This window comes from Rhinoderma darwinii, chromosome 3 (assembly GCF_050947455.1).
Source record: "Rhinoderma darwinii isolate aRhiDar2 chromosome 3, aRhiDar2.hap1, whole genome shotgun sequence".
NCBI classification, from domain to species: domain Eukaryota; kingdom Metazoa; phylum Chordata; class Amphibia; order Anura; family Rhinodermatidae; genus Rhinoderma; species Rhinoderma darwinii.
In genome coordinates this window covers 429,661,443-429,688,277 of record NC_134689.1, presented here as the reverse complement: position 1 = coordinate 429,688,277, position 26,835 = coordinate 429,661,443, and the positions used below count along the sequence as shown (strand labels likewise).

The window sequence follows — 26,835 nt, the reverse complement described above, 5'->3', positions numbered from 1 at the left end:
CAGTCCCCCCTGTAGATAGCGCCATACAGTCCCCCCTGTAGATAGCGCCATACAGTCCCCCCTGTAGATAGCGCCATACAGTCCCCCCTGTAGATAGCGCCATACAGTCCCCCCTGTAGATAGCGCCATACAGTCCCCCCTGTAGATAGCGCCATACAGTCCCCCCTGTAGATAGCGCCATACAGACCCCCCTGTAGATAGCGCCATACAGACCCCTCTGTAGATAGCGCCATACAGTCCCCCCTGTAGATAACGCCATACAGCCCCCTCTGTTGATAGCGCCATACAGTCCCCCCTGTAGATAACGCCATACAGCCCCCTCTGTAGATATCTTGAGATTCAGTCCTGCTTGATAGGTAACAGTGCAGTAAGCTAAGCATGATAAGATCATCTAAATTATTGCATCTCAGTTGCATGAGTGCTTTGTGTTATATTCAATGATTCAATTTAACCTAAGTCTCTAAATGTGGGCAAAGAAAATAAAAAAACTATACTCACCTCCTCCCTCGCCTCCGTTCACCCGCCGCAGCCCCCATCCTCCTGTCTCGGTCTGTGTTACAAGTGTACAAGGCTGCACTGGTGACGCGCTGCCGATGGCACGTGACCGCTGCTGCCAATAACTCCTCATTGGTGTGCTGCTGAGGACAGTAGTTCCACAGCAAATCGCTGTTGAGGGCATTGATTGGCTGCAGCGGTCATGTGCCATCGACCGCGCGTCACCACAGCAGCTTTGTAAACACAGAAAGGGATAGGGGCTGCGGAGGGGGAACGGAGGCGCCGGAGGAGGTGAGTATAGGTTTTTCATTTTCTTTGCCCACATTTAGGGACTTAGTTTAGATAAGAATTTAACCCGGAAAAAAATGTGTTACTTGTGTTCTAAACTGGTAATAAAATGTACAATATAGATCTTCCTTCATAATTTTTATTAGTAAGGTTTATTTTTATATGCATATATATGTTTAGGTAACTTTGTCGGTATTGGGGGGGGGGGGCGGGGGGGCCCTGGCACATTATCTGCACAGGGGCCTTTTGCAGTCTGTGTCCGCCACTGCTACATCACACAGGAGAACTGAAAGCTCCTCTTTACTACACCACACAGTAAAGCTGACAGCTTCTCTATACTACACCACACAGGAGAGCTGACAGATCCTCTATACTACACCACACAGGAGAGCTAACAGATCCTCTATACTACACCACAAAGGAGAACTGACAGCTCCTCTATACTACACCACTCAGGAGAACTGACAGATCCTCTATACTACACCACACCACCCAGGAGAGCTGACAGCTCCTCTATACTACACCACACATGAGAACTGAGAGATCCTCTATACTACACCACACAGGCGAGCTGACAGATCCCTCTATATTACAACACACAGGCGAGCTGACAGATCCTCTATACTATACCACATAGGAGAGCTGACAGCTACTCTATACTACACCACACAGGAGCGCTGACACCTCCTCAATACTACACCACACAAGAAAACGGACAGATCCTCTATACTACATCACACTGGAGAGCTGACAGCTCCTTTATACTACACCACACAGAAGCGTTGACATATCCTCTATACAACACCACACAGGAGAGCTGACAGAACCTCTATACTACACCACACAGGAGAACTGACAGCTCCTCTATACTACACCACACAGGAGAACTGACAGCTCCTCTATACTACACCACACAGGAGAACTGACAGATCCTATATATTACACCACACATGAAAGCTGACAAATCCTCTATACTACACCACACAGGAGAGCTGACAGCTCCTCTATACTACAACACATGGGAGAGCTGACAGCTCCTCTATACTACACCACACAGGAGAGCTGACAGCTCCTCTATACTACAACACACGGGAGAGCTGACAGCTCCTCTATACTACACCAAACAGGGGAGAGCTGACCACTCCTCTATACTAAACCACACATGAGAGCTGACAGATCCTCTAAACTACACCACTCAGGAGAACTGACAGCTCCTCTATACTACACCACACAGGAGAGCTGACAGCTCCTCTATACTACACCACACAGGAGAGCTGACAGCTCCTCTATACTACAACACACAGGAGAGCTGACAGCTCCACTATACTACTCCACACAAGAGACCTGACAGCTCCTCTATACTACACCACACAGGAGAACTGACAGATCCGCTATACTACACTACACTTCACAGGAGAGCTGACGGCTCCTCTACATTACACTACATAGGAGCGCTGATAGCTCCTCTATACTACACCACACAGGGGAGAGCTGACAGCTCCTCTCTACTACACCACTCAGGAGAGCTGACAGCTCCTCTATACTACACTACACAGGAGAGCTGACAGATCCTCTTTACTACACTACACAGGAGAGCTGACAGCTCATCTAAACTACACTTCACAGGAGAGCTGACAGATCCTCTATACTACACCACACAGGAGAACTGACAGCTCCTCTATACTACACCACACAGGAGAGTTGACAGATTCGCTAAACTACACCACACAGGAGAGCTGACAGATCCTCTATACTACATAATACAGGAAACTGACAGATCATCTATACTACACCACACAGGAGAGCTTATAGATTCTCTATAATACATAACACAGGTGAACTTACAAATCATCTATACTACACCACACAGGAGAGCTGACAGCTCCTCTATACTACACTATACAGGAGAGCTCACAGATCGTCTATACTACACCACACAGGAGAACTGACAGATCCTCTATACTACACCACACAGGAGAACTGACAGATCCTCTATACTAGACCACACAGGAGAGCGGACATATCCTCTATACTACACCACACAGGAGAGCTGACAGATCCTCTATACTACACCACACAGGAGAGCTGACAGATCCTCTATACTACACCACAAAGGAGAACTGACAGCTCATCTATACTACACCACTCAGGAGAACTGGCAGATCCTCTATACTACACCACACAGGAGATCTGACATCTACTCTATACTACATCACACAGGAGAACTGACAGCTCCTCTATACTACACCACACATGAGAACTGAGAGATCCTCTATACTACACCACACAGGTGAGCTGACAGATCCCTCTATATTACAACACACAGGCGAGCTGACAGCTCCTCTATACTATACCACATAGGAGAGCTGACAGCTACTCTATACTACACCACACAGGAGCGCTGACACCTCCTCATTACTACACCACACAGGAGAGCGGTCAGATCCTCTATACTACATCACACTGGAGAGCTGACAGCTCCTTTATACTACACCACACAGAAGCGTTGACAGCTCCTCTATACAACACCACACAGGAGAGTTGACAGAACCTCTATACTACATCACACAGGAGAACTGACAGCTCCTCTATACTACACCACACAGGAGAGCTGACAGCTCCTCTATACTACACCACACAGGAGAGCTGACAGATCCTCTATACTACACCACACAGGAGAGCTGACAGATCCTCTATACTACACCACACAGGAGAACAGACAGCTCCTCTATACTACACCACACAGGAGAGCTGACAGCTCCTCTATACTACACCACACAGGAGAACAGACTGCTCCTCTATACTACACCACACAGGGGAGAGCTGACCACTCCTCTATACTAAACCACACAGGAGAGCTGACAGAACCTCTATACTACATCACACAGGAGAACTGACAGCTCCTCTATACTACATCACACAGGAGAACTGACAGCTCATCTATACTACATCACACTGGAGAGCTGACAGCTCCTTTATACTATACCACACAGAAGCGTTGACAGCTCCTCTATACAACACCACACAGGAGAGCTGACAGATCCTCTATACTACATCACACAAGAGAGCTGACAGCTACTCTATACTACACCACACAGGAGAACTGAAAGCTCCTCTTTACTACACCACACAGTAAAGCTGACCGCTTCTCTATACTACAACACACAGGAGAGCTGACAGCTACTCTATACTACACCACTCAGGAGAACTGACAGCTCCTCTATACTACACCACACAGGAGAGCTGACAGCTCCTCTATACTACAACACACATGAGAGCTGACAGCTCCTCTATACTACACCCCACAGGAGAACTGACAGATCCGCTATACTACACTACACTTCACAATAGAGCTGACAGCTCCTCTACATTACACTACATAGGAGTGCTGAGAGCTCCTCTATACTACACCACACAGGAGAGCTGACAGCTCCTCTCTACTACATCACTCAGGAGAGCTGACAGCTCCTCTATACTACACCACACAGGAGAGCTGACAGATCCTCTTTACTACACCACACAGGAGAGCTGACAGCTCCTCTCTACTACATCACTCAGGAGAGCTGACAGCTCCTCTATACTACACCACACAGGAGAGCTGACAGATCCTCTATACTACACTTAACAGGAGAGCTGACAGATCCTCTATACTACACCACACAGGAGAACTGACAGATCCTCTATACTACACCACACCGGGGAGCTGACAGATCCTCTATACTACACCACACAGGAGAACTGACAGCTCCTATATACTACACTCCACAGGAGAGCTGACAGCTCCTCTATACTACACCACATAGGAGAGCTGACATATCCTCCATACTACACCACACAGGAGAGCTGACAGCTCCTCTATACTACACCACATAGGAGAACTGACAGATCCTCTATACTACAGCACACAGGAGAACTGACAGATCCTGTTTACTACACCACACAGGAGAACTGACAGCTCCTCTATACTGCACCACACAGGAGAGATGACAGTTTCTCTATACTACACCACACAGGAGAACTGACTGATCCTCTATACTACACCACACCGGGGAGCTGACAGATCCCTCTATACTACACCACACCGGGGAGCTGACAGCTACAATATACTACACCACACAGGAGAGCTGACATCTCCTCTACACTACACCACACAGGAGAGCGGACAGCTCCTCTATACTGCACCACACAGGAGAGCTGACAGCTCCTCTATACTTCACCACACAGGAGAGCTGACAGCTCCTCTATACTACACCACACCGGGGAGCTGACAGATCCCTCTACACTACACCACACAGGCGAGCTGACAGCTCCTCTATACTACACCACACAGGAGAGCTGACAGATCCTCTATACTACACCACACACGCGAGCTGACAGCTCCTCTATACTGCACCACACAGGAGAGCTGACAGCTCCTCTATACTACACCACACCGGGGAGCTGACAGATCCCTCTACACTACACCACACAGGCGAGCTGACAGCTCCTCTATACTACACCACACAGGAGAGCTGACAGATCCTCTATACTACACCACACACGCGAGCTGACAGCTCCTCTATACTGCACCACACAGGAGAGCTGACAGCTCCACTGTACTAGACCACACAAGAGGGCTGACAGCTCCTCTATGCTACACCACACAGGAGAGATGACAGATCCTCTCTACTACATCACACAGGAGAGCTGACAGATCCTCTATACTACACCACACAGGAGAGCTGACAGCTCCTCTATACTACACCACACATGAGAACTGACAGATCCTCTATACTACGCCACACAGGAGAGCTGACAGCTCCTCTATACTACACCACACAGGAGAGCTGACAGATCCTCTATACTACACCACACAGGAGAGCTGACAGCTCCTCTATACTACACTACACAGGAGAACTGACAGCTCCTCTATACTACACCACACAGGAGAACTGACCGATCCTCTATACTACACCACACATGAGAACTGACAGATCCTCTATACTACACCACACAGGAGAACTGACAGATCCTCTACAGCACACAGGAGAGCTGACAGGTCTTTTTTACTACACCACTCGACACAGATACAGACTGGCAGAGAAGGAGAGGAAACCCTGTATATTATACACAAACAAATGTCAGACTCCATTAATAAACCATGTCCTTTTTGTACTTTCATCGAACTATCACGTGAGTGAATCTTCTGAAAGTTCAACAACATGTTTGCTATGCATCTAAAGGTCCCGTTAGCCCTTCATCCTGCTTCTAAACTATCTGCGGGCAACATTTTGTATTCCCAAGTCTAGAAGGTTTGGAAGCCAACGTGTTATTTCTGTAACTTGTACAACTTACCACTTGCTACTAGAAACGTGCAGATAAAAATCCATAGGACTCCTCTCTAATACCCTCTCAGGAGACAAAGTGTGGCTGTCCTTCAAAGACATCTGTCTTACAAGTTTTCTCCCTAAGTCCCTATTTGTCATGCAACTGATGAACCCTGGGGCCTATCTCTAGTGCTGAATCCATATTCCTGCACCACAAAGAGCCTGTCATTTCCTCTAAAAGAGCAAGAATATGAGATAAAACAAATACTTGATGCCTAAAGTATCAGAGGTAAACTGTTTTATTCACTTGACAGGAAAGGCATTGGCCGAGAGAAAAGAATATTGGATCCTGTACAAAACATGAAGGCTCTTGCTCTAATCAGCAGTTTTCATTTACACTTCCCGAACAAGCCATAAAAGAGGAGGTGCAACAAAGGAGGCCCTATAATATACCACCGGCCACCCTGCTTACCGATGCAGCCAACATCTCGCTCCTTGTCCCACTTATGTTATTGTCAGGCTCTCCTTAGCAGCGTGTGCCGATTGTCATCTTAAAGGGCAAGGAGAATATTAGTGCTCGGCTTATGGCTAATCACCTCTGATTATTTATACCCGCTGAGAACTGCCACACCTTGCCTGAGCAACAAGGTTTTAGGTTCCTAACCATTTTTGAAGATGTTTGTTTGCTATTTTGGATGTTATGTGGACTGATTCCTGACTCTTCTTTGCGATCACTGCTTGCCCTGACCGGTATCTGCCTAATTGTGTTGAATGAACTCTGCCAGCGCTGACCTTGGATTTGTATGATCATGCTTCTGCTTATTGCTACTTCTGGTTCCTCGCTTTGAAATAAATCATCTGCATGCTGTCAGCGGTTGCTGTTAGATATTGCTCTGGGGATGCCAACTTGACTATTCCCTGCACAAAGTCCATACCCCCATGAGGGGCATTTCTAAGGTGATAATCGCACAATCTTCAGACTCCACCCCTAGACGATCCATTAGCCAAATCTTATAGTGACACAATGGGTCTAAGCTCTGTAGAGAGGCCTGAAAGAGACACCATCTTATATCAGTATAGAAGTAAGGCCGTGTTCACATCTGCATTTGGGTTTCCATTGCTCTGCTCCGTCATAGGAGCAAAGCAATGAAAATATCGTAAGCTTGGGACCCTTTGCATGACGGAACCCATTTACTTTAGTGGGTTCAGTCGGGTCTACGTCACGGTTTACGTCATTATGCCGGACATAACACCGCATCGTGCTGCACTATTTTGTCTGGCAAAAACAATGGACTCTATGACGGAGCCTCCAATGCAGATGTCAACAGCCCCTTACACATTAAAAATATTTTATTAAATGTTTTTATGTGTATACTAAAGACCCTTTTTAAGCCTAACAGGTCCAGTTTTAAGTATTAACTCAATATTTCACAATATTTCATGAACATTACTGCGTCATTATTTCCTACAAATCTTTCTTTTATTTTTAACACATGGATTATTTATTTTTCTTGCAGAAGAGAATAGAGAAACATTACTCTTTGGTAGCAATTAAATTGGTATTCCCCCCTCATAACAAATAGGCCATAAATGTCTGATTAATGTGGGTACCAACTGAGGGGGCCGCAACTATGTTGAGAACGAACGTCTCCCCGACCCCTGTCCTAATTCACTTCAATGAGAGTTATGGAAACAGCCAAGCATGCTTGATTCTAAATCTCCCATAGAGCTGGAGAGAGTAGTCACCTCTGTATTCTTTCTCTAACTAGCTGGACGGAGGTCAGGGGACCTCTGTTCTCAACATAGATGCGGTCCCTGAGTTGTGACTTGTATCTATCTGACATTTATGCCATATACTACATATACTACGCATGCCATAACCGTCTGAGATGGCAACACCCATGCACCACAGATTCCTGATAAAACATGTAATGCCCTACCCTTCACCTGGGACTACCATAAAACACAGAGCCTAGTGCCTGCGTACAAGGTGGCTCAGTTTCTTGCTTCACGTCAATCAAGTCAAAATATCTAACTCGAATTTATCCACATTTACAGAGGCAAGTCAAGAAATTGAGGAGACTCAGATGAGTTGCGTGAAGAGGATGATGACTGTAGACAATATGAGCTGTAAACTCTGTGGCACGGTAACATTATAATAACCAAACGTTACCCTATTAAATCAAAATGTTATCATCAAAGATATTAAAGATCCCATAAATAACATATTGACATATGGATTTTTAAAACATCTCATCCCCTCCATGATTAATGATGAAAAAAGGTTTAATTTAGTTTCTAACTCCTTCCTGCATCAAATCATACATGTATGACACAGTGTTGGTTCAGGCACAGACACAGAATATGTGCCCGAGCCATCAACCTCGGAAATGACAGCTGGCATCGTGCGATAATGGTAGCCTTTTAACCATTTAAATACCATGGCAGGGCCTAACAAGTGCTTGTCTGTACTACACTGACAGACAATAATGTGTAATATAGGCAATATTGGTGTAAGGTTCATGTGTACAGGATAGTCATGAAAAGATGGAACAAATGAATTGATGGCAAAAACAAAGCCTCTTTACTTAGGCCGGCGTCCTACTCACACAATATAGCAGACAGCAACACACCACTTCTCCGATCACACAGTCCCTTTAACAAGTTTCACTTCAAGTAGGTTAAACTTGGTTCAGGCAATGAAGGCTCCTCACCACTCAGTTGCAGGACAGTGTCTCAGCGCTCCTCCCTGATATGGGGGTAGGTCCTCTCCAAATGTAGGGCCTAGCTTGATCTTCTAACTTGATCTATCCAAATTTGCTTGCTTGAGGATCGGCTACTGTCCGTTCACCCGCAAATAAATGCTGTCTTTCACAGGGAGCTTACTGACTGTCACCCAACGACACCCTGGACCCACTCTAACTATGGAAATAAAAATAGGCTACCCATTTGTGACAATTAGAGAGCAAGTATGTTTTCTAATTTATAAGGGGGAATGATAAAATTAAGAGATTAATCGTCCCCCTGGGATCATCTACAGCCTTGCAGGGACAGGAGGAGGCTTACAGTTTACAGTTTCTCCTCCTTTTCCTGCACGCTGCCAGCATGTCCGCCGCTCCTCTTCCATAAAGGTTGAATCGAGAGCTGCAAACACCACTACTATGCCTAAGCACAAAGGTCCCAGTTTAATTTCCGCCTCCTTATATAAACTTGTGCACGCTGCACAAGTAAGTGTCATCACTTATCAGAGCCAATCATGGCTAGTCCCATAAGATGGGCCTGGGACTGGGACTAGCCATGATTGGCTCTGATAAGTGATGACACTTTCTTGTGCAGCGTGCACAAGTTTATATAAGGAGGTGGAAATTAAACGCGCGCTCCGTAGCCCCGAATTATCCCCTGAGGACGCTGCTTATGCAGCGAAACATGTCGGGGGGGGGGGCTATCGTCATTTTAATGCTCACTGACGTCCTAGCAATCTACCTTACTTCAGTGTGACTGTATGAGTAAACGGCAGTCTGCAGCTGCCGAATAAGCCTGTCACACTGCACTGTAGCGACGTGCTACACACACATATCCGACTTCCTATGATATGCTGGCCGTCTTTGGAAAATGTTTAACTCTTTGTTTGTTGTACGTCACTTATTTAGTTACATTAATAAAAGTTATATTTAATCATTACAATTTAACTAGTGGTTGGGAAATTGGGGCCTTTGTGCTTAGGCACAGTAGTTGTTGTTAATAATATATCCCTGCCAACCACTAGGGGTCTTCCCTTGCCTCTTCTGCAAACACCACTATCTCTGGCTGCATCTAGGCTTTAAAACAAGACCTGGATTGCAGCTCTGGCTTTGATCTGGATTCTGCTACAGTCTTTAAAAGTATGGATTGAAGTGAGAGCTGCAAGTATATATATCTCTTACTTCAACCTGCTCTAGCTACGACTAGATTGCTGCTAGAGCTGATGTAGTTATTAATCTTAGCAAAAGTTAGAATGGGGAAAAAAGTAAATAAGGGTATATTATATTCACATGGTGTGGTGAAATTGTGGTCTATTGCCACGATTTTGTGTCCGAGCCCTCATACAGCATCTGTGAATGGAGAAATTTCAAAAGTAGTATCTTTCAGAATGTGGTGAGGCATGTACTCAGAATTCACTGTAATAACACCAGCCACTTTATCTAAATATTATTATCACGTATTTTATTTGACAGGCACAGGATTTGACAGATTTGGTCATCCCTATTGGCAGCATATACAAGTAAGTTCTACCCAGATTTTGGCTTCTGCTACAATTTGGTTCCACATTCCAAATAGGAGAAACGGGGGGAAAATTATCTTGCTACATTAGTTTTACGACATAGAAATATCTCAATAGGGGGTGGATAGGGGTGTGGCTTCACCAAAGGGGATGGGGCCACAGCGGCCCAACAGATTTATTATAATTTATGCCAGAAAACTTGGGTTAATTATAAGGGAAATCTGCACCAACTCCTCGCTAGTTTAGAATTCACTCTGTGGGGAGTATAAAGGTAAAGGCCTGTGTTGGGCCTTGTACCTTGCCCCCCCCCCCCTCATGATCAGACTACCCACCCAACCCCAATCAGACCATTAAAGAATAATAAAAATGAATGCTCATCTCACAGCTCCTTTCCTCCCCTCCTGGTCCCCTTTGCATCACGCGGCTCATTCAACGTACTGACGCCGGGCAGCCTTAAACACTGAGTGCTGCGTAGCGTATAAGGCCCTGATGCTGCTCGGTGTCAGAACCTTGTATGGGACCCGAAGGGGAGAAGAGGTGAGGTAAATATCATTTTTTTATTCAATTGGGGGGAATAAATGGCGCACAACCGAGACGCATGACAATGGTCTCGGGCAACGGGAATATGCTCCTCTTAAAATTAGTTGTATCTCACTCCAGCGGAGCAGATAGCATAAAACACCAGTCGTAGTAAATCTTCTCTGCATAAGGCTTATTTAAGAGTATGAAATCTAGTTTTGTACAATAATATCATGAAACAAAATATACAGTATACACATGAGAATTGCTGACCGTTCTCTGATCGCTGGGATCCCACCGATCATTAAAACAGTGGTTTTGAGCTTCCTCTTCCTCCTTACTGCTCGATCACAGTGAAGAGGATAATAAATGCAGTGGTGGTCGCGCTTGCGCGTTGCCGCTCCATTCAAAGTCTATGGGAATGATGGAAACAGCCGAGCCAATGCTTGACTTTTTTTTAGCATTCTCAAAGACATTGAATAGAGCGGCAGGCACATGCTTGACCACAGCACCATTCAATCTCCTCCTCACTTCTAAGAATGCAGTGAGGAGGAACGGGGCTTTGGGACCCCCGTTCTTGAGATCAGTGGGGGATCCAACGGTATGACCCCCAGTCATCAGACAATTATTACCTATCTTGTGGAAAGGGGATCATTTTTGATTCTAGGAATTTCCATTTAAGGCAGATATCAAATTTGTAGATTATTTTTGGATTTTTTAAAATATTTTGCTCCACAATTCATTTTTGAGAGTACATTTCCCTCCGATATTTTTATTATTTTGAGCAATAAACTTTAATGAGAGAGTTTTTATTTGCTAGTGCAGGTGCAGACACACCATAAGTCCAACCTGTGTAGCTGTTCGGGCCCTGCAGAAAAAGGAAGTTCCTTTCTACCTTGAAAAAAAAATAAAATGCCCCCATTAGATGACATTTATCGGACTACCATAATTTCCATCCATGTCTCACAATTGCTGGTGGATTAGTACATTGATGAGCCATGAATTAGATGGTTTATGTCTAGCACTAAACTAGCAGCTGGAAAACAAGGGGTTCATATACTGTACTTGCACAGGGGCGCTCTGTTTTTGGTGTAGGCCACTGTTCTATTACTTCTATATGGCTTAATGGAAATCGGGAAAAATCACTAGTATATCCTTCCTCATGGAAGTACTGTTGCCTTTTAGAATATTTTTGTGGAGCCAGGTGTCCATTTCATTGGTTTTACATTGGAACTAAGCATAAACTCAAGATCTGTTACATGGATATTTTTGACTTTTGATGCTTGATAAGTGAAACTTAGGCTGCGTTCACATCTGCGCTGTGGCTTCCGTTCTAGCGTATCCATCAGAGGATCACAAAAACAGAAGTTATCGTATCCGTAAAAAAAACATTGATTTCAATGGGTTTTTATTTTTGCATCAGTTGTGCTCAGTCAGGCTCCTTTCCATCAGGTTTCTGCTGCGCTATTGTTTCCGTCAAAAATGTCTGAAATAAGCTTTCCGGTTTCTTTTAACATTGAAGTCAATGAATTATGGATACAAACTGATATGCCATCCCTTTGCATCAGTTATGCAGTACATTTTACGGATCCGTTTTTTCCTGCAGACTAAGGCTCCGTTCACATCTGCATCAAGGCTCCGTTCAGGTGTTCCGTCGGAGCTTCCCGTCAGAACAGAACCCTGACTGAAACAAACGGAAACCATAGGTTTCCGTTTGCATCACCACTGATTTCAATGGTGACGCATTTGCTGCAAATGGTTTCCGTTTGTCACCGTTGAGTAAGGGTTTCATCATTTTGACAGAATGAACAGCGCAGTCGACTACGGTATTGATTCTTCAAAACGATGGAACCCTTAAAACAACGGTGACAAGCGGAAACCATTTGAACCGGATCTGTCACTATTGAAATCAATGGTGATGCAAACGGAAACCTATGGTTTCCCTTTGTTTCAGTCAGGGTTCCGTTCTGATGCAAAGCTTCGACAGAACGCCTAAATGGAGCCCTAATGCGGGTGTGAACGAAGCCTAAAAATGAAAGCAAGAAAGATGCAAAAATAAAAACGGATCCATTATAACTGATGACGAACTAAAAGAAAAGCGTCAGATTTTTTTTCACGGATCCGGTAAAGTGATCTGTTAAAAACAGACATATTTTACCTTCCGTTGCATTCAGTCTGGCATCAGACTGTCCATTTTTTTTTTTTTTAATTCCAACGGATCCGCTAAAATGGATGCCACGCAGATGTGAACGAAGCCTTACTGTCCACAAACAACAAAAAGTTGCAGAATCCTTGCTAATTATGACATTTTCAAGGATGTTAACTTTAAAGGAGAAATCATAATTTTACCACTTCACATTCTCTAGGTCTCTAAGATTAGAGCTTCAATTTCCGGGCCTCTACCGCTGCCAGAAGACTGGAATCAAGTTCCTGGTGAAAAGTCCAGTTACTATTGAATATAAACTTGATTCTTGGAGCGATCACTCGAAAGCCCTTCCAAACTACTCGTATGAGATTTTGGGTCCTCTGTTTAACATAACGTGTGAAGAACCTAATGCTGTGTCAGCTGTGTACCTACCTCATTACCTGTGCTTAAAGGGTAAGTCCATTGTCATATCAGGTTACTGCACATGTTTTATAGTCTTTCAATTTCAAAATAAAGAAAGAAAAAGAAGAATCACAAAATCTTATCAATGTAATTAAAAAAACATATTGAAGGCAAAGGGTGGTAACACCAAATATTGATTTGTTTTAGATTTCTCTTCTGTCCATTCACTTTGTATTTTGTTAATTGATTACAAAAAAAATCTATTAGCACTTCTGTTTTTGAAAGTATTTTTACGTTGCATCATTTTTCCACAACGACCTAAAACTTTTGCAAAGTACTGTAAGTGACAGGCTTAATAAATGAAGATTTGGTACTTTTAAGGCTGGGATCACACAGAGTTAAGGTGCATTTTTCACTTTAGCCAAAATGCTGCGTCAACATGGTTGCTGTTAGGACTCATGTACACGGCCGTATTATGACTACATTTTCATTCTGAGACATAGGGAGATATAGCATTGCTTCTAGGGGAGAATATGCTCGATCGTACGGAAGCCAGTATGACACGGAGGTGCATGGTGGCCGCTTTGCTCCGTACTAAGAAGCCATACAGCACCCATGCACTGCCATATATAGAATATTGCATTTGGCTTAGTGGACTATTGTTAGCGTTTTTTGTAGTTGTGGTGTTTTTTCACAACACAGCATGCTCACAGTCAGAGTGTGACGTTGTTTTGCTGCATAGGCTTCAATAGGTTTTTAATATGCATCAAAAAACGGATAAAGAAAACACCACAAAATATCACAAAAAATGCATAAAAATGCATCATTTTTTAAAATAACTAAAAAAACACTGTGTGAATCCTGCCTAAGAGTCACGCCCATGGCACTAGTGCTTTAAAGCTATTCACTAATCCACTTGTCATACAGGTAGCCATCCAATCACTGGTCACTTGTTTGATGATAATACGGCTTATAATTCTGCAAGTCCTGTCATCAGTTCTCCCATATTCCTGCGGCTTGTGTGGCATTTCATTAAAAGGGTTTTCCCATCTTAAAAAGTGATGTCATATCACTAGAATAGTCCATTACTTTTTGATCAGTGAGGGTCTGACCTCTGAGTACCCCACTAAACCTGAGAATGAAAGGGCCAGAGCGCTGGTGTAGCACTGCAACCCCTTCACTGTTTTTCCCTGCACAGCTGCGTCTTTCCGGCGCGGGTCAGCCGTAGTCTCCTGCAAAGACAGGTGGGAAATCTTAGAAGGGGACACAGCGCTAAATCAGTGCTGCACCCCCTTCCTTCTCAGTATCGGTGGGGGTCCTAGAGGTTCATTTATGTTTACTTTATAGCAAACTAAACAGTATTTTCTCTGTGCTAGTGATTAACCCCTTAGTGACCAGCCCATTTTAGGCCTTAATGACCAAGCTATTTTATTCGTTTTTCTATAGTCGCCTTCAAAGAGCTATAACTTTTTTATTTTTTCGTCTACATAGCTGTATGAGGACTTGTTTTTTGCGGGATTAGTTGTGCTTTTTAATAGCACCATTTTTGGGTACATATAATTTTTATATTAACTTTTGTTAACCTTTTTGGGGAGGATTATAAAAAACACCTGAAATTCCGCCATTGCTCTATGCGTTTTTAAATTGACGCCGTTCACTGTGCGACGTAAATAACATGTTACCTTTATTCTATGGGTCGGTACGATTACGGCGATACCACATATGTGGAGGTTTTTTATGTTTTACGACTTTTGCACAATAAAAACACTTTTGAACTAAAATTATTTGCTTTTGCATCGTCGCTTTCCAAGAGCCGTAACTTTTTTATTTTTCCATCAATGTAGTGATTTTTTGGGCTTGTTTTCTGTGGGACGAGACGTCCTTTTGATTGGTACTGTTTTGGGGTGCATGGCACTTATTGATTCATTTTTATTATGAGTTTTTTGGGGGGCAATGGGAAAAAATGGCAATTTCGCCATGGTTTGTTGCGTTTTTTTTTTACGGTGTTCACTTTGCGCTTTAAATTACATATTAACTTTATTAATGGAGTCATTACGGTCGCGGCGATACCACATATGTGTACTTTTTTTTTTTTTTTTTTACACTTTTACTAAATAAAACCACTTTTTATGGAAAAAAATGGTTTTATTTATTTTTTTACTGTACTTTTTATTAATAATCTTTATTTCACATTTATTATTTATTTCATTAGTCCCACTAGGGGACTTTACTATGTGATCTTCCGATCGCTGCTATAATGCTCTGGTATACTTCGTATACCAGAGCATTATTGCCTGTCAGTGTAAATCTGACAGGCAATCTGTTAGGACGTGCCTCCGGCGCGCCCTAACAGGCATATGTCCAGGGCAGACCTGGGGGCTTTTATCAGGCCCCCGGCTGCCATGACACCCCATCGGAGACCCGCGATTGCATTCTGTAAACAAAGTTAAATGCTGCGGTCGCTATTGACGGCGGCATTTAACGGGTTAAACGGCCGCGATCTAAGTAAACTTCGATCGCGGGCGTTGGAGCAGGAGCTCAGCTGTCATCAGACAGCAGAGCCCCGGCTCCTGCCTGCACGGGAGACCCGTGCAGGACTTAGGCTAGGCTGACGTGAAAAGGTGTCAGCCTAGCCTAAAGCCCATTAGTGACCGACGTAAAAAGGCGTATTAGTGGTCACTAAGGGGTTAATATACGCTATCTTCAACTTGTCTGTTTGGAACGGTATGAAGGAAGTAATTATGAGTGAGGTCGGGTAATGTAGACTGCAAAAAATTCACCCAATAAATGAAGCTCTGTTTTTTGTTTTTTTACTAAATATGTTTAAAACTTCTTATAGCAAAAAGTGCATATAGTGCCCAGATAGCACCATACAGTGCCCAGATAGTGCATATAGTTCCTAGATAGCGCCATACAGTGCACAGGTAGAGCGTACAATGCCTAGAAAGTGCATATAGTGCCCAGATAACACCATACAGTGCCCAGATAGTGCATATAGTGCCCAGATAGTGCAGACAGTGCCCAGATAGTGCATACCATGCCTAGATAGCACCATACAGTGCCCAGGTAGAGCGTACAATGCCCAGAAAGTGCATATAGTGCCCAGATAGCGCATACAGTGCAAGATAAGTTGTGTTTAAACTACACAGCCCCCACTTTTATCAAGTCCCACACACTTCTCATTTTCTAGTATGGTAGTGACATTTGTGTTTCAATTGTTCTTTATTAAAAAACTGGAGAAATACACAGCATAGCAATCACAATGTACAAATGCCAAGTCACAAGTATAAAGCAGAATACACAGTATACAAAGGGACATGTAATATATTCAAGTGTTGACATTTACAAGACCTGAGAAAAGGTAAAAGACAACAGTTAAACTGAGACCAACAATTGTCAGATGAGCAGGAGCTGTACTGGCTGTGATGCTTGTGTGGAGGTTGCAGTGATTATATCTATTGTGTTTCGTTTTATTGTTACATTGTAACAGTCGTTTCATACAGAACTTCTAAGTCTTTTTATAGTAACCACTTACAATACAACGTCATTTCTGTATGCTACAGGCTTTACTGGAAGAACAGACCTGATTAAATGTGCTCACTTTAGAGATGGAAACTTGTCATTGGAAACACCGACGCAGATTGAACCATTTTATATCACATTAGAAAATCCCACCTATTCCTGTCTCGGACCCATCCTGTCATTTAGAAAAAAAAAGATCCCGATACATGGAATTGTCCTTATTTACTTCAGGATACTGTGTAAAGGTGAACCAGAGGAGGAACTCAAAATCCATCTCTATGTACTGCCCTATATGACAAATGCAGAAGAGGTAACAAACGTGAGATATTATCTCCCCTAGATGAAGCTTTATGTCTGAGTTTACACTGTTCTTATGTGCATTTAAAAAGCTTGAAAAATAGCTACTAAAATGCCGGCATTTTTGTAAATTTAGAAGCATTTTATGACTTGCCATTTCTTGCCGTTTTCTTTTTGGTGTGGTGTTTTAACCCCGTATTTACCATCTTTTTTGGTGCCTTGGAATAAGCCCTGCACGGGTCTCAGAATGTGTTACTTATAAGACTTTACAGGTTTTTTTTTACTCTTCTTAACAAATATTTTTCTAATTTTTACTAGTTGAAGGCATCATTTTGAAAAAAAAAAATATTCAGTTCCACAGACCCAATGAATCTGTCTTTAGTATATATATATGTATTTATTTATTTATATTCGTAGTGGCAACTTCAGACACTTAAGGGTTATTATCCAATGATAATTATATAAAGCTAGATGACAGTATAATAAAAAGTTCTACAAATTTTAAATATAATTTCTTACATTTCAAAATCTCTGTTTGCTCTTGGTGGAAATACTATTTTTTACATGCTGAAGCTAAATGCCTGTCCCGACCTAGTCCTGCTATCAGAGTTGATGGGATTGATATGATGTGTCAGTGTAGATTGTAGCTAGCAGCTTGAAGTGGCTGTCATAGAAAATTCTCTACATTAATACATTGTAAAAAAAAATCTTCATGAACTGTGCGGGCAGGACTGTCCATATGTTTTTTGTTGAGTGAGTTTCTCTTAAACTATGTGATTTATTTCCCTATTTAAGAATCTTGACAAAGAAAACAAAAAATTTGGATTTCAGAGAATCAAGAAACCTCAACAGACCACTGACACTGTATATAATAAAATAAAATACATTGTCACGGGTCATCCAGCAGTATCGGCTCGCCCTAAGGTATTTTTGTAGGAAAAACCTGCACATTGTATTTATTGTTTGTTTTTTTAGGCATTTGTTGCTAATGATGATAAGAAAATAACATGATAACTTTTTGTTGGGATCAAATTTGTTGCTACATTGATTTCAGGAGAAAACGGTCTGAGGCGAGTGGCGTGTGGAATGCTGGATAAGGACCTGCCCCTGACCCACATTATTTCCGGCAGCCATGCACGCCTCTTGGCTGCCCACTTATAGATCCAGCCTCTTGGCTTCCCACGGCCAGCAGTTGGTCATCCCAGATCAACCTGCATGACTACCCAGATCCATCTGACAGGGAACATACCAGTCGGTTTGTCCCCACTGATGAAAAACTCTGCCGTAAGCCGGTAGTTTACTCGCCATGGCCCATAGTTACCAATCCCAATCATGTAAAGTGCCACAATCCTGACTTACAACAAAACCAATAATGGCTGACTATTTTTCTACCATTTCGACCACTACTTCCTTTCTGAAATTGCCCCCGAGACCACCAGGCGTTGCCATCCATGTAGACAGCACCATATTCCTCCCCTCCCAGTGCCTACCAAAGTGTATTTTTCTGTAGTATAGTAATTCTCTATTTATAGTCTCTGTGGATCGCTAATATGGTACAACACTAATTTGGTTCTATACTAATTTTAGAAGAGCCGGTTCACATTTTTACAATCTTAACTAATGGGCTCTCATAAGTTTCCTAGAATAAGGGCTCATGCACACGACTGTAGTTTTGCAGCCACATATTATCCGCAGTACTATAGGACAGACATACTATCCTATGTGACAATGCACACAACCATGGTTTCCATGGTCTGTGCATTGTCTAGAAGAGCAGACCCTAAATAAATAAGACCAGTAATTTTTTGGTATTTTTTTTTTGTATTTTTTTTTTATAACATTTTTCAAAAGTAGAAAAACACAACAATGACAAACAGAGTTCCAATTTACAAGAACAAGTAATTTTAAGGGCCACAATTACGGTCCGGGCTTCTTGAAGTCAATGCACATCTTGTGTTTGCCCGGTCCGTGATTGTGGATGGCCCGTGGATGACACTCCTTTTGGTCGTCCGTGCCGTAATCACAGACTGTGCACATGGCTACGGTCGTGTGCATGAGGCCTAAGAGTTTGACTTGTCCTTTTATATACAGTATATTATATATATTGAATGTGCTGAGCTTGACCATGTTTTATATATTGCTATATTCAGTTACAAAGTTTTGACGTCTCTGTTTGGCCACTGATTACATCTTTTTATTAAAAAAGTAATTTTTATTCTTTGGGCTCCACAACATTTCTTGTCTTTCAAATATTGTTTAGAATATTAAAAATATTTTCAATGAATAAAATAAATCAAACGAGGAAAACAAATTGTAACAATGAATATATAATATAAAGTTAACTAAATGACTTCAAGGACGATTGACTTGAAATTTTTACCTAAAGTTTTAATAAGGCCTCATCTAGAATATACCGTTCAGTTCTGGGCTCCAGTTCATAGAAAGGATGAAAAATACAAAGAAGAGCAACGAAGCTAATAAGGGGCGCGGAGAATCTAAGTTATGAGGAAAGATTAAAAGAACTAAACCTATTAAGCCTTGAAAAAAGACGACTAAGGGGGGACATGATTAACTTATATAAATATATGAATGGCGCATACAAAAAATATGGTGAAATCCTGTTTTATGTAAAACCCCCTCAAAAAACAAGGGGGCACTCCCTGCGTCTGGAGAAAAAAAGGTTCAACCTGCAGAGGCGACAAGTCTTCTTTACCGTCAGAACTGTGAATCTATGGAATAGTCACCGCAGGAGCCGTCACAGCAGGGACAGGAGATGCTGCAAAAAAGGCAAAGATCATTTCCTAGAAAAGAAAAATATTAGCTCCTATGTGTAGACATTTTTACCTTCCCTTTTCCCATCCCTTGGTTGAACTTGATGGACATGGGTCTTTTTTGAACCGTACAAACTATGTAACTGTGTAACTATGTAACTATGTAACTGTCTAGCTATATAACTATGTAAATATGTGACTATGTAACTATGTAACTATATGTAACTATGTAACTATATGTAACTATATACACTACCGTTCAAAAGATTGGGGTCACCCAGACAATTTTGTGTTTTCCATAAAAACTCACACTTATATTTATCAAATGAGTTTCAAAATGACTAGAAAATATAGTCTAGTCATTGACAAGGTTAGAAATAATGATTTTTATTTCAAATAATAATTTTCTCCTTCAAACTTTGCTTTCGTCAAAGAATGCTCCATTTGCAGCAATTCCAGCATTGCAGACCTTTGGCATTCTAGCTGTTAATTTGCTGAGGCAATCGGGAGAAATTTCACCCCATGCTTCCAGAAGGCCCTCCCACAAGTTGGATTGGCTTGATGGGCACTTCCTGCGTACCATACAGTCAAGCTGCTCCCACAACAGCTCTATGGGGTTGAGATCTGGTGACTGCGCTGGCCACTCCATTACAGATAGAATACCAGCTGCCTGCTTCTTCCCTAAATAGTTCTTGCATCATTTGGAGGTGTGCTTTGGGTCATTGTCCTGTTGTAGGATGAAATTGGGTCCAATCAAGAGATGTCCACAGGATATGGCATGGCTTTGCAAAATGGAGTGATAGCCTTCCTTATCCAAAATCCCTTTTACCTTGTACAAATCTCCCACTTTACCCCAGACCATCACATTACCTCCACCATGCTTGACAGATGGTGTCAGGCACTCTTCCAGCATCTTTTCAGTTGTTCTCACAAATGTTCTTCTTTGTGATCCAAACACCTCAAACTTCGATTCGTCTGTCCATAACACTTTTTTCCAATCTTCCTCTGTCCAATGTCTGTGTGCTTTCGCCCACATTAATCTTTTCCTTTTATTATCCAGTCTCAGATATGGCTTTTTCTTTGCCACTCTACCCTGAAGGCCAGCATACTGGAGTCGCCTCTTCACTGTAGACGTTGACACTGGCGTTTTGCGGGTACTATTTAATGAAGCTGCCAGTTGAGGACCTGTGAGGCGTCTATTTTTCAAACTAGAGACTCTAATGTACTTGTCTTGTTGCTCAGTTGTGCAGCGGGGCCTCCCACTTCTCTTTCTACTCTGGTTAGAGCCTGTGTGTGCTGTCCTCTGAAGGGAGTAGTACACACCGTTGTAGCAAATCTTCAGTTTCTTGGCAATTTCTCGCATGTAATAGCCTTAATTTCTAAGAACAAGAATAGACTGTCGAGTTTCACATGAAAGCTCTCTTTTTCTAGCCATTTTGAGAGTTTAATCGAACCCACAAATGTAATGCTCCAGATTCTCAACTAGCTCAAAGGAAGGTCCGTTTTATAGGTCCTCTAAACAGCAAAACTGTTTACAGCGGTGCTAACATAATTGCACAAAGGTTTTCAAGTGTTTTCTAATCATCCATTAGCCTTCTAACACAGTTAGCAAACACAATGTACCATTAGAACACTGGAGTGATGGTTGCTGGAAATGGGCCTCTATACACATATGTAGATATTGCATTAAAAACCAGACGTTTGCAGCTAGAATAGTCATTTAGCACATTAACAATGTATAGAGTGTATTTCTGATTAATTTCATGTTATCTTCATTGAAAAAAAACTGTGCTTTTCTATAAAAAATATGGAAATTTCCAAGTGACCCTAAACCAATAGTCCAAATTTAGGAATTCAAAAAATAGGCAGCACTCCACAGCATAGTAGTCAAAAAAGTGAAAAACGTTTATTCACCCATATGTAAGATTGCTACGTTTCAGTCCCAATCTGGACCTTTCTCAAGCAGGTGCTTGAGAAAGGTCCAGATTGGGACTGAAACGTAACAATCTTACATATGGGTGAATAAAAGTTTTTCACTTATTTGACTACTATGCTGTGGAGTGCTGCCTATTTTTTGAATATGTAACTATATAACTATGTAACTATATAACTATGTACAGTAACTATATGTAACTATATAACTATGTAACTATATAACTATATAACTATGTAACTATATAACTATGTAACTATGTAACTATATAACTATGTAACTATATAACTATGTAAATATGTAACTATGTAACTATATAACTATGTAACTATGTAACTATGTAACTATATAACTATGTAACTATGTAACTATGTAACTATATAACTAAATAACTATATAACTATATAACTATGTAACTATGTAACTATGTAACTATATAACTGTATAACTATGTAACTATATAACTATGTAACTATATAACTATATAACTATGTAACTATGTAACTATGTAACTATATAACTGTATAACTATATAACTATGTAACTATATATCTATGTAACTATGTAACTATATGTAACTATGTAACTATGTAACTATGTAACTATATAACTGTATAACTATGTAACTATATGTAACTATGTAACTATGTAACTATATAACTGTATAACTATGTAACTATATAACTATATAACTTTATGTAACTATGTAACTATGTAACTATATAACTGTATAACAATATAACTGTATAACTATGTAACTATATAACTATGTAACTATATAACTATATAACTATATAACTGTATAACTATATAACTGTATAACTATGTAACTATATAACCATGTAACTATACAACTATGTAAATATACAACTATGTAACTATACAACTATGTAACTATATAACTATGTAACTATGTAACTATATAACTATGTAACTACAGTGAAGGAAATAAGTATTTGATCCCTTGCTGAGTTTGTAAGTTTGCCCACTGTCAAAGACATGAACAGTCTAGAATTTTTAGGCTAGGTTAATTTTACCAGTGAGAGATAGATTATATAAAAAAATAAAAATAAATCACATTGTCAAAATTATATATATTTATTTGTATTGTTCACAGAGAAATAAGTATTTGATCCCTTTGGCAAACAAGACTTAATACTTGGTGGCAAAACCCTTGTTGGCACGCACAGCAGTCAGACATTTTTAGTAGTTGATGATGAGGTTTGCACACATGTTAGATGGAATTTTGGCACACTCCTCTTTGCAGATCATCTCTAAATCATTAAGATTTCGAGGCTGTCGCTTGGCAACTCGGATCTTCAGCTCCCTCCATAAGTTTTCGATGGGATTAAGGTCTGGAGACTGGCTAGGCCACTCAATGACCTTAATGTGCTTCTTTTTGAGCCACTCCTTTGTTGCCTTGGCTGTATGTTTCGGGTAATTGTCGTGCTGGAAGACCCAGCCACAAGCTATTTTTAATGTCCTGGTGGAGGGAAGGAGGTTGTCACTCAGGATTTGACGGTACATGGCTCCATCCATTCTCCCATTGATGCGGGGAAGTAGTCCTGTGCCCTTAGCAGAGAAACACCCCCAAAACATAATGTTTCCACCTCCATGCTTGACAGTGGGAACGGTGTTCTTTGGTTCATAGGCAGCATTTCTCTTCCTCCAAAAACAGTGAGTCGAGTTAATTCCAAATAGCTCAATTTTAGTCCCATCTGACCGCAGCACCTTCTCCCAATCACTCTCAGAATCATCCAGATGTTCATTTGCACACTTCAGACGGGCCTGTACATGTGCCTTCTTGAGCAGGGGGACCTTGTGGGCACTGCAGGATTTTAATCCATTATGGCGTAATGTGTTACCAATGGTTTTCTTGGTGACTGTGGTCCCAGCTGCCTTGAGATCATTAACAAGTTCCCCCGTGTAGTTTTCGGCTGAGCTCTCACCTTCCTCAGGATCAAGGATACCCCACGAGGTGAGATTTTGCATGGAGCCACAGATCGATGTCGATTGACAGTCATTTTTTATGTCTTCCATTTTCTTACTATTGTACCAACAGATGTCTCCTTCTCACCCAGCGTCTTACTTATGGTTTTGTAGCCCATTCCAGCCTTGTGCAGGTCTATGATCTTGTCCCTGACATCCTTAGAAAGCTCTTTGGTCTTGCCCATGTTGTAGAGGTTAGAGTCAGACTGATTCATTGAGTCTGTGGACAGGATTCTTTTATACAGGTGACCATGTAAGACAGCTGTCTTTAATGCAGGCACCAAGTTGATTTGGAGCGTGTAACTGGTCTGGAGGAGGCTGAACTCTTAATGGTTGGTAGGGGATCAAATACTTATTTCTCTGTGCACAATGCAAATAAATATATATCATTTTGACTATGTGATTTTTTTTTTTTTTTTTTTATATATAATCTATCTCTCACTGGTAAAATTAACCTAGACTGTTCATGACTTTGACAGTGGGCAAACTTACAAAATCAGCAAGGGATCAAATACTTATTTCCTCCACTGTATATAACTATCTATAACTATGTAACTATATAACTATGTAACTATATAACTATGTAACTATATAACTATGTAACTACGTGACTACGTAACTATGTAACTATATAACTATGTAACTATATAACTATGTAACTATATAACTATGTAACTATATGTAACTATATAATTATATGTAACTATATGTAACTATATAACTATATATAACTATGTAACTATATGTAACTATGTAATTATGTAACTATATAACTATGTAATTATGTAACTATATAACTATGTCACTATGTAACTATATAACTATATATAACTATGTAACTATATGTAACTAGGTAACTATATATAATAGTCATACACAGATTCACTTCTACATTATTTTGACTTCCTAATAATTTTGACATTTCACATTTTTCAGACTTTGAAGTTTGATTCAGAACCGTATCAGTCTACAGAGATCAGACTTAAGGAAAAAGAAATTGATATTTGTTTGTATGTATCTGAAGAAAACTCTGAGGACACAGTCTGGGACACACACCTGACACAAAGTACTGCTTTTAGTTTACCATAATTACAATTTATGTAATTTATTTATTTTATGTATTTATTCATTTATTTTATATTTGTAGGTGATGTAAAGGACATTACACAATTACTGTCACAGATTGGAATCCATGAAAGTAGGTGATTCCTTATATATTTAAATATCTTTCTCTGCTGACTTTTCCATCTGACATTCTTCAATATTTTAATTAATATGACGGATGTTTCTACTATGCGATGATATCATTTATACTAAATTTGGTAAAACTTTAGTAATATTTTGGATCATTTGTATTTTTCTTCTGTCCTGTGCAATTCTCCTCTCAAAAGTTTTATTGTTGTTTTTGTCATTGTAATTATTATAATTAATAATTTTAAACATTTTAATTGATTTTTATTGCTTTTCATTGCCTTTTTTAGAAGAGAGAATGGACAAAATGTAGCAATTCCGGAAATGCTTTTTATTTCATTTGTACGGCGTTTAACGTGCGGGTTAAATACTGCCATAGTTTTAAAGTTAGGGTTGTTACAGACGCGGCATTATCAATTTTGTGTCGATTTATTTATTGTTTTTCATAATAAAGCAACATGGGTAAAAATGCCCATTTAATTTTTTTACTTGAAATTTTCATTTATTTATTAGTAACTTTATTACATTTTTTTAGTCCCGCTATGGGACTTTACGATGCGATCATTTGATCGCTTTTATAATACACATAAATATTTCTGTATTGCAGTGTATTATGCCTTTCAGTATGAAACTGCTTCTGGCATATCCTAATAGGCATACACTGTTGGCAGACATCGGGGCCTTTGTCAGGCCTCCGGCTGCCATACAAACCATCGGCCCTCTGTGATTGAGTCACGGGAGTGCTGATTGGGTGACAGAGAACCCCCTCTCCCCAAAAGTCCCTATATACTGCAGCATCTAAGGGGTTAAATGGAGGGGATAGAAGGTAACTTTGTTTCCGGACATTAGAGCAGGAGTCCGGCTGTCTTGAGACAACCCGATACTCGTTTTAGCCGGCATAGGACACCCATGTCAGGCTCATGACACATCGCTGTGAAAAGGTGGCGCTGTGTTATAAGTACCCCCAACAACTGCTGAGAACATGCATATTGGTGGCCATTTAGAAGCTTATATAGTGTCTGTACATCTTGGAATGTTTTCCCCATAGTTGACATGATAAGTTTAATAAATAATAAAGTATTGAATTTTGGATAACTAAGTTGATTTTATAAAATACATTTTGTGGTTGCAGATGCCCTTTCCCTATCCGAGCACTTTGTGGATAGACACAGAGAAGCTCTGATACAACGGACATCAAACATGAGTCAAGTCCTGGATAATCTACTGACCGAGAGATTGCTGACCCAGGAGCAACATGACACCGTGCGCAATACAAAACCTCACCAAGAAGCGATGAGGCAGCTCTATATATATATGACAATCTGGGGTTACGGGGACAAGGAAAAGTTTTTTCAAGCTCTAAAGAGTTACAACAGGCCTCTCATCAGAGATCTGGAAGATAAAGACACCATCAAGATGTAAAGGTCCAAAATTCTTAGGGGGTAAATATTTACCTTTGTACTCCCTCACTTCTCTCTTACATCTTCCAGCAGTGGATTGTGGGAGCTCAGATGGCAGTTGCACAATTGGGTCTCATGTCTAACAGCGAGCTGGAGCTAAACCGCTGAGCGTGACTGGGTTATATTTATATACTGTATATGATGTTGTTTAACTCATTTAATATTGAAAAAGAAAACCAAGTACAATGTACTATTTGTCCAATCGAAGAAATGAATAATTACATGACATCAATAATATAAACTACAACCATAAAA

At 40.9% G+C, this 26,835-nt stretch overlaps 1 protein-coding gene across 2 annotated transcripts in view; it reads left to right on the top strand.

The window, feature by feature from the left end:
* LOC142750296 (NACHT, LRR and PYD domains-containing protein 1-like) overlaps positions 1–26,835 on the top strand; it is a 50,339-nt gene extending 23,504 nt beyond the window's left edge. Inside the window, exons 8-15 of one of the 2 annotated variants that reach the window (XM_075859288.1) lie at positions 8,148–8,236; positions 10,304–10,350; positions 13,236–13,468; positions 16,981–17,249; positions 18,032–18,160; positions 24,866–24,995; positions 25,077–25,127; positions 26,253–26,835. In XM_075859288.1, the coding sequence (XP_075715403.1) occupies positions 8,148–8,236; positions 10,304–10,350; positions 13,236–13,468; positions 16,981–17,249; positions 18,032–18,160; positions 24,866–24,995; positions 25,077–25,127; positions 26,253–26,542 (1,238 nt within the window). In that variant the 3' untranslated portion in view covers positions 26,543–26,835. The remainder of the gene's footprint in view (positions 1–8,147; positions 8,237–10,303; positions 10,351–13,235; positions 13,469–16,980; positions 17,250–18,031; positions 18,161–24,865; positions 24,996–25,076; positions 25,128–26,252) is intronic. The other variant, XM_075859289.1, reaches the window with a different exon arrangement.